The following is a 9,432-nucleotide window of genomic DNA, read 5'->3' as shown; positions in this document are numbered from 1 at the left end:
AACTAATATCGTTTTGAATAGCTATAACTTTTTTAAGTGTAAGTAAGTAATATTTTAATTTTTAGGAAGTAGTTTAGTTACCATAACATTGAAACCAATGTCCAAAGGCTGTATATTTTAAGAGTAATAAATAGTTTTGTTAAACTTTTGTATGACATGTTACTTGACAACTGCTCAAGATTTGTACTTTTATAAAATAAATTAGTTGGTTTTTAAGAGAGAGAGAGAGAGAGAGAGGATGAGAGAGAGAGAGAGAGGTCTTTATTTACAATCATTGAGATTGAAATGGCCGTCAACTTAACAAACATTTTTAGTAATAGTCCAAATACTTGCTTTACAACAATATTTCACTTGTTTTAACAGTTTGCCCAGTCCATGAATTCCTTCACACTGTAAAATGGACGTTGCAGCAACCACTCGTAGAGTTTTCCTTTTAAGGCTTTTGGATCAGTCCTCTTCAGCTCCTCCGGTAGCAGGTTAAACAGCCTGGCCCCAGCATACGTCGGCTTCATTTCAAATCTTCTACTGTTGTGGGATGGAAGAATGAAATTGTGGGCAAATCGGGTGTTGTGCTGATGAATATCTTCTCCTCTAGGTATACTCTTTTTGCAGGCTAAAATGATCACCTCCAGTATGTATATATTTACAACTGTAAGAATCCTCCATCTTTTGAAGTGCTCACGGCAGCTCTCGTTCCACTCCAAATCTGCCATAATTCTGAGAGCTTTCTTTTGGATTATGAGGACACGTTCGAGATGAAGCTGGGAAGCTGCGCCCCACAGAGTAACTCCATATCTCAGATGGCTCTCGAAGATGGAAAAGTATGTAATTTTAACGGCTTCAATGTTGCTGACGGACTTAACCCGTCTCAGGGCGAAGATACCGCTGCTCAGCTTGCCGCATAAGATGTTTAGGTGCTGCACCCACGACAACTTGCCATCGATGACGATACCGAGGTGTTTGGTGGATTCCACCAATTGAAGTCCAGGAAACTCAGAGATGGTATCTCTTTTTGAACCCATAACAAGCTGTTTCGTCTTGGTTTCATTAAAGACCAAATCATTCCCATTGCAGTAATCCATGGCCAGACCAAGTGCGATATAACCTTTGATTTCCAAATCCTCCGCAGAAATACTGGATGACAAAAGGGACAGAGTCGTCTGCATACATGATTGTTTTGCAGAACTCTTGAGTGTATTCTGGTAAATCGTAGGTAAACAGGATAAAGATCACAGGACCCAGCACGGACCCCTGTGGAACGCCCCTGGTAATGGGGAGCTGACTTGACCTGAAGAAGGTGGTCCGCTTTATTGTCGAAGTGCCTTAGTTCAACTAATTGGTCTCTGTCTTGAAGGTAATTGCTGAACCAGTTCCAAGCGGTGTCCCTGAATCCAAGCTTACTGAGCTTAGCCAGGATTAGCTCATGACCTAGGCAATCAAAAGCCTTGCTCAGATCCAGGTAGACACCGGTCACACTATGTCCCTCCTCGAGCTTATCAATGATGTATTCCACCAACTCCACTAAAGCAGTCAGAGTTGACTTCTTACTTAGGAATCCATGTTGTTCTCTGAGTTGTATGGAATTCTTCTGTAGGTGTTCACAGATCCGCATATGTACAACTTTCTCTATAACTTTTGAAAAGGTAGAGACCAGAGAAATCGGCCTGTAGTTTTCCAAATCGTGCTTGCTTCCTTGTTTGTGAAGGGGTATCACTTTTGAAGACTTCATCTTCTTAGGACAGACACCAAGTCGGAGGCTCAAGTTGACAACGTGCAGTAGCGGCTCAAGCAGTTCCTTTTCACAGCCCCTCAACATCACAGAGGAGAACTCATCTAGCCCCGCTGAAGTTTTGTTCTTCATGTTACGTATTATTTTACTTAACTCCCTCTTCGATGTTGGCTCAAACTCTGTCAATGGGAAGGCTATGTTCAGGTCCCCGCTGGGAATTGTGCGAGGATCACCCTTGTCCACCCTGTTCAACGTATCCTCCGCCACTGATGTGAAGAATTTGTTGAAACTATTGGCCATCTCTTGGGGACTACTGGACTCCACACCATCGAGAAGCAAGTGATTCACGTTTGAGTGTTCTTGAGTTTTTTCTCGTCTTTCGCTATTAATGACAGTCCATATTGCTTTTGCCTTGTTATTTGATTCAGCGATAAAAATTGGCACTAGCTTGCTTTCTCAATGATTTTAGTTTTAAATCATAGGCTTTTTTTAAGTCAGATGATCTTTTTTTGTCTTCTTGTCTGCCGTACAGTTTAAAAGCATTTTCGGCTTGTATGAACTCTTGTTTCATTTGATTAGCTTCGTGATCATAAGCCAGAGTAATTGATTTACGTGGTTTCTGTCTAGTATTTTTTGGCTGGCTGGACAGGTAGTATCAAGGGCAGAAGTTACAATGGCAAGAAAATTGTTATACGCGTCATCCACGTCAATACACGTTAGTACTCTATCCCATGATTGAAGGTCGAGATGCATCCTCAAATTTTCAAGATTTATGCTGTTGATGTGACGACGAGTTGACAGGATTGGAACTTTCTTTTTTATTTCAAAATTGAGGCTACACAGCTGGCCGGTGTGGTCTGAGATTCCTGTGTGGAGGACCTGCACGTTGACATCACCGATGTACTCTGCAGAGACACAGCACATGTCTATGGAGGAGAAGGTTTTCTGAGTCACTCTAGTCGGGGCCAGATCAATTCTTTCCATATGAAAACCTGCCAGTAGTTCATTCAGAAGAACTCCCTCTCTGGATGTTTTGAGGCCATCGACATTAAAGTCACCGACAATGAAAACCACATTTTTCTGTGATCTCCACTGTTCCAGTATCGAAGACAGTGTCATTAGGGTCAGCAAGTAAGCATCCTTATCGTTGTTTGGGGGACGATAGATGCCAAGAACATGTAGATTAGTTTTCCTATTGAGACCAATGGAAATAGCAGAAACTTCGCAAACAAGAGGAGTGCTAAGATATTCAATGTTTAATGTTTGTTACTTCTTTTTGTATACTATTATGCTTATACTATGCTGTTCGAATTAATTGGGACAAATGAAAAAAACCAATTATTTCCTAAAACATTAGTTTTTAATCATTAGATACCTTATTTAGATTGAACAATCAATACATTAGTATGAAGTATGTCCTCCTTTAGCAGAAATGACCTCACCTACACGTCTTGGCATTGACTCCACTAGTTTTAGCACACATGTTCTTGACTTCATCATCGTGAAACCAAACTTGTATAGCACTTGTTATCATTTTTTCTTTTGTAGTGCAATCCATCTTAGCTAAACGTTTCTTGAGAATATGCCATAAGTTCTCAATCGGATTTAGGTCGGGGTGAGTTACCAGGCCAATCAAGCACTTTTACTTTGTTTTCCCGCATAAAAGTCTTGACCAATTTTGAATTGTGGCAAGGGGCTAAGTCATGTTGAAATGTTCCATCAAATGTTTCCATAAATGGAACTATCCGACTGCGTAGTATGTCGATGTATTTGGCTGAATTCATCATCCCATTGATGGGAACTAAGCTCCCAGTACCATTTGTGGTAAAAAAACCCAAAACATCTGTTTAGAAGGATGTTTAACAGTCTGTTGGATATGACCTTCTCGCAAAGGTTCACCTTCACTCCGCCTAACAACACTTGATAGATATCCCTGCACAAATAAAATGTGATTCATCACTGAAAATAACTTTTTTCCAGTCATCTACAGTCCATGATCGGTATTTCTTAGCCCATACTAAACGTTTTTGCATCATTTTCTTAGTAAGAAATTGTTTTTTCTTCGGTTTTCTTGCCTTTCGACCAACTTCCAGAAGTCTTTTCCTTACAGTTGAAGTACTCACTTCAATACCAGAATCCAACAAATCCCTTCGAAGGTCTGTGCTTGTCTTTCTTGGATTTATTTTGCTATTTCTTATTAGAATTTTGTCAGTTCTTGGAGTTGTTTTACGTTTTGCGCCCACATTTTCCTTTTCTTTTTGGAGACAATGATCCGGAATCTTGATATGTTTTTAAAATTCTGGAAACACTAGATTTTCCCACACCAACTGCTGTAGCTATATCTCTCACAGTCATAGACGTGTGTTCATTAAGAGCAACAACTTTAGCACGCTTCCTAGGTGTTATATCCATCTTTGAAGAAGCACGTAATAAACGGAACACAGTACCACAACCACCGACCGCCACAAAGAAAGGCTCACAACTGAAGGAATGACACTCCAAAAACCAGTCAAACAAGTTTTTTACAGTCAAGGTCAACCCAGCACACTACTTCTATGCAGTTATAACCGGTTTGAAGCGGTCTGGGACATCACCAGTTATCACAAACTAACAAAGACCAGAAAAACATGTTTGTCCCAATTAATTCGAACAGCATAGTATATTGCTATTCCTCCTTTTGAAATACCTTCTCTGCAGAACGATGACACCAACTCATAGTTTATAAGTCTCGTATTGGCCATGTCATCCCCATTTTGCCCATGTTCCGAAATTACAATTACATCCGGAACAAGCTCATGAAGGCAATGGTTAAATCTTTCTATTTTATTCTTCATTCGGTCTGCATTTTGGTGAAAAATCTTTAGATACTTATTTGAGCTTTTCTTGCGGAATTCACAAAATGTCTCCAGCGGGTCCGAGCGGGTTTCCATTTGTCTGGTTTCATGTGTCGCTTCCCTAAAAAATCTTTTTCAGCACTGACTGACTTGTCATTCTCTGATACTTGATTGTATGTTAATGATTTTGAATTTATTTGGCGAGGGTGCTTGTTTTGGTCTAAGCCCTTCAGGAAATCATCAATATTTGCATTAAAGAAATCTTGAATAGATTCCCCATCGTTCAGAAGTTTGGCACTAATCGGTGGTTTTCGTTTCAGCCGGAGATTTGGAGTAGATGTGTTGGATTCAGAAATTGAAGGATCAGTCAGGTTCTGACTTACAGGTATATTAGTTGGTGTTGAAGGGGGCGCTGAAGGGATTGTGTTCTCGATCACAGTAATTCTATCTTCAAGAAGTTGATATTTGTTTTTCAAACTGTTAATATCCTTTGATAAGTCATCCGACAAGTCAGAAGCAAAACATTTTGGTACCTCGAGATTGACAGAGCTCAGCTTTGTATTTTTTAGAGAAATAATCTCATCTGTCATCGTCAAATATTTATTTTTATTGACGTCTTCCTTGTTGTCTATTGATTTTTGTTTATTACGTTTTTTACTTACTCTTACTTGCCATTTATTAGCAGAGGCCCGTATTAGTTTGATAGGTGTAACAGCCTTATGTGACAAATCTCCCCCATTAGAAGGCAAGTGCTCCCTTCCTAAACATGAGGGAAGGTTTGTGTACCAGTCCCCAAAAGGTGTCTGAATACCGTTCATACAGTAATACTGATTTTATAAACTTGGCATTTAAGATAACATTAAACCCACACTCGAAACCATTGTTTTGCTGATAGCAAGGGATCTCAAAAATGCTACCCTCCATAATGCCAATCTTTAGAGCAACCTCATGAGCAGACTTCCTATTTACACCTGCCATGGAGTCGAGATGGTACGCTTCAGAGCTGGTTCTGTTCACAAACAGTAGAGACCAGTGAGTCCCCGAGTCTGCATTATTTACATCAACACTGTTATTTACACTAAGAAATATATATTTACAAACGTAAAAGGTAGACTGTAATAACAATGTATTTACATCCTCCTGACAACTCAATTTGACAGCCTGAGTGAATGCAGGACCCATAAACATGATGTCCTTGTTAGCGCTTTCTGACATGTTTACAAAATAGCTATCGATAATGTCATCATCCACCCACTTATCTTTAGTATTGCAAGGCTTACTATTAAAGGTAGCTACTTCCTTATTTAATAAATCCAACTTAAGACTAAGATGCTTTGCAGATGTGACTAAACTAGCATTTTTCTCTTTCATCTCACAGGAAGAGTTTTTCAAAGCAGTTAACTTTTTTACAAGAGAGAAATTTTCCTCTGTTAAGCGTGAAACTTTTGCATCACGTTCCTGAAGAGCGCTTTCCAAAGTCCTAATTTTCTCATCCAGTGACTGCTTTTCTCCTTCGACTATGTCCTGTATTTTGAAAGAGTTATTCATCTCTAGTAGCCTTTGCTCTTTCTCGAGCTCAAGTTTAGACGTCAAAAGTTGGATGTCATTTTTATAACACTGGAGAGATAAAGTGCACCGGTCAGATTCACTGTTAATCGCGTCAACAATTTCCAGTAGCTGAGATATTTTGGAAATTATATTTTTTAAATCAGCCTCAGGATAGCTAGAGGTCAAAATATTTAACTCGTGTGTTAAACAAGCAATAATGTCATGAGTATCATGTTTAAAAGATTCAGTTGTTTCATAAAACAGTTTCGTGATTGTCTTGAACCATAATGACATATAGACCAAGAGAAGAGTAATATTGTTAAAAATGAATAGTCACAATGTAAAAGAATTTCTTCCAGTTTTAAAAACACGATTTTGGACTACAGAACAACACTGCGTCAGGTCAATTTCATACACGCATCCTCTCAAGGCAATAATAAAATAATGTATCTCAATAGTATTGTCTGCAAAAATGAGATACTTTTTGTAACACAGATAAGTACGAATAATGCAGTGACAAAATGAAGGCGAAACGGCAAAATCAGTTGGTGCGTCCTTATCAGCTAAGATAAGCGCTTATCTACGTGACTGACTGGGTAAATCTTGATTCGTGCAATTGGCAGCAACAAACTTGATTGCGCATGCGCCAACTGTGATAAGCGTGACGTGTACTTCGTCTTCTTGTTGATCAGAGGGTCATTCTTAGAACTGGTGACTCAACTGAGATAAGACAAGCCTACAGTATAAACTCACGGCTGTCAGTCCGTCCTGCTAGAAACCCACCGTCCTTGATTGGGCGCACTGGGCTCTTGATATTTAACGCTTAGGGAAAGTCCTGTTGCGCGTGCGTTACGTTAGAAAGTAAAAAAACTTTATTTAATTACGGACAACATAAATCTTGCTGACAACCAATGTAGGCCAGGCCTACCACCTGAATGATTACTTTTAAAATGATTACTTGATTTTACCAAGCTTCTGATTACTATTCTTTTTAAAATTATAGTGATAATAATAATAGTGAAAATATGTGATAACAAATAATTTTTTCCTTATTATTTAGCTATGTTCCTGTTATATTGTGAACTGCATTCTAGCTGATAGATCCCCCTTTAGTATCCATTGAATGACGGTGTTGAAAAACAACTATCTTGTTTTATTTTTACATAGTGTCAAACAGTTATTCTATAACCACTGCATTATGTTTAATAGATACCTGAAATAACCCACCTATTTGGAATGGAAGAGGTTTGTTAACAAAAATTAATTAGAATGGTTGTAATGATGATCGTGTCTTACTGATAACTCTTAATGCTTTTTGTATCAATATACAGGTTATTTTTATAAAGCTTTTGATATTTGATGTCTGCAAACATAGATCAACTGTACATTCAAAAATAAAGGTACCATTATAACACTTGAGGAGGGTCATTGGTTTCATATAACATGAAAGCTGCCTCTGGAAATTTTATCTGACTCAGTGACAAAGACAGGAAGTACATTGAGGGGAGAGGATTGGTTGATATCTCATCTTTATTATAGGAAGTTCAAGTGATTGTAGGACTGTAGGTCCACGCCTAGACGTCACGTTTCTGCAGGGTAGTCCGTTTTCCACGGGTGTGTCGGCGTGGACTAACTGTCCTACTTTTCAAAACTGACCTGGCCGTGCATTAGTTTTTATACCTGCACTCATTCTTCATTGTGATCAGTGATGATTTCACTACACTCGCACAGCGTAGACTGCTAAGGCAGTAAACAGTTAACTCAAACCAAAACTCAAGCTATCACAATATATGGAGTAGATTACTAATTGGAATTATATTTAAACAAATACCACACATCACTATATTACTTACTATCTGAGTAAATCAGCATTATCCAAATGAATCATAAACATCTACAGTAATTTAGTATTAATTATTCCTTCTCTTGGTCCATAGTTAGTATAGGCCCTAATAATGTATCTTACACGTAGTACAAGTTAATAGAAGTGGAAAGTTTATTTATTGTTTTATTAACACTTGATAATTAAAATAACCAATAGGTTATATCTAATATATCACATTCATAGTAGTTTCAAATTACTTTAAATAGGTAACGATACAAAGACAAAATATTTTATTATTTTAAATAGTGGCTTTTGCCTATAAACTAAAAAATAAATACTAACGAAACTTATTGCCTATGGAGACATACAAGCTTACATAATGCCGCTAACGATAGGTTTTAAATATCACTCAAACAGCAATTCGATGAAGACTGGATGCAAGAGATTCTCTATTTTCATTCAAACTTCCATTTGTTATTCATCGCTATAGCCATTACAACCTACTGTAAAATTCATTCAAATCTAGGAACAATAGGAGATAATATTTTTAGTTACGAGCAGTTACCAGCGACTTAAATGCCGTAAGGTTATTAAAAGGTATACAGTTACAATACATGTTAAAACTAGTAGTTCCCCGCGGTTTCACATGCAATTCTTAGGCTTTCGTATAAGCACTTCTGGTTTGAGTGAATTGTACCTCGTATATCCCCCTTGTTCCTACGATCAAGGAAATATGTATAAAAATGTTTACTTATGCCATTATAATTTATTCCAGGCTTATTAAATTTCGTGCCTTAGTTGATGTTACCTTGTTTCCTCGATGCGTTTTATAACGGTCTTTAAATTTATATTAAAAGTTATATGGTAAATCTTTCATTGACATCTGCATCACAGTACTCACCAAGCACTGCACACATTCTTATCTGAATATTTTTTCTTACTCTGTGCTTAACAGTAGTTGCAGAAAAGATTGAAAAAGAAGTGTACTATCAAGCTTACTCAATGCTTTCGAGACTAAATGGAAACAAATTGAAAATAGTAGTTAAATTAATTACACATATGATTGTCCAGTCTTAAAACAATGTTTATACAGAACGGTTGACTAAAGTTAACAGGCTCTTTCAATCTATACAGGGTGGCACATGTCAGTTTCCCCGACTGAGAACAGAATCAAAATTTTTAGCAATAAGGTTTATTGTTATTAACAAGTTCAAATGCATTTCTAATTAGGTTTCTGAGTGCGTCAAGATTTTGCGGTTTTGAAGCATACACCGTCTCCTTTATAATACCCCAGAGTGAAAAGTGACATGGGGTCAGGTCTGGTGAGCGCGCAGGCCAATCGATTGTAACACGGCGACCTATCCATTCATTAAATGTGTTATTTAAAAAATCTCGAACTTGGATACCGAAATGGCCTGGGGCACCATCTTGTTGCCAGATGAGAGAATGAATATTGAAGTACACGCAGTTATGCCGATTAACGCGCCCATTTAGTT

General features: G+C 37.9%; 1 protein-coding gene across 1 annotated transcript; it reads right to left on the bottom strand.

Moving 5' to 3' along the window:
* Positions 1–356: 356 nt before the first annotated feature.
* On the bottom strand, positions 357–2,029 carry LOC124358262. The gene is made up of 2 exons (XM_046810556.1): positions 1,250–2,029; positions 357–1,160 (listed from the first exon to the last, which is right to left on the bottom strand). The coding sequence occupies exons 1-2, from the start codon at positions 2,027–2,029 to the stop codon at positions 357–359; spliced, it is 1,584 nt and encodes a 527-aa protein (XP_046666512.1).
* Between the last annotated feature and the right edge of the window lie 7,403 nt (positions 2,030–9,432).

The sequence above is a fragment of the Homalodisca vitripennis genome, chromosome 3, assembly GCF_021130785.1.
Source record: "Homalodisca vitripennis isolate AUS2020 chromosome 3, UT_GWSS_2.1, whole genome shotgun sequence".
In the NCBI taxonomy this organism is placed as follows: domain Eukaryota; kingdom Metazoa; phylum Arthropoda; class Insecta; order Hemiptera; family Cicadellidae; genus Homalodisca; species Homalodisca vitripennis.
The sequence above is the reverse complement of the archived record's forward strand: the minus strand, read 5'-3'. Positions and strand labels throughout refer to the sequence as shown.

Bases quoted from the DNA above. Each gene is read 5' to 3' on its own strand.
- LOC124358262 (XM_046810556.1), bottom strand. From the start codon at position 2,029: ATGGCCAATAGTTTCAACAAATTCTTCACATCAGTGGCGGAGGATACG. The intron at 1,161-1,249 runs GTCCGTGCTGGG...TCATGTATGCAG, and splicing joins ACCAGGGGCGTTCCACAGGG to ACGACTCTGTCCCTTTTGTC.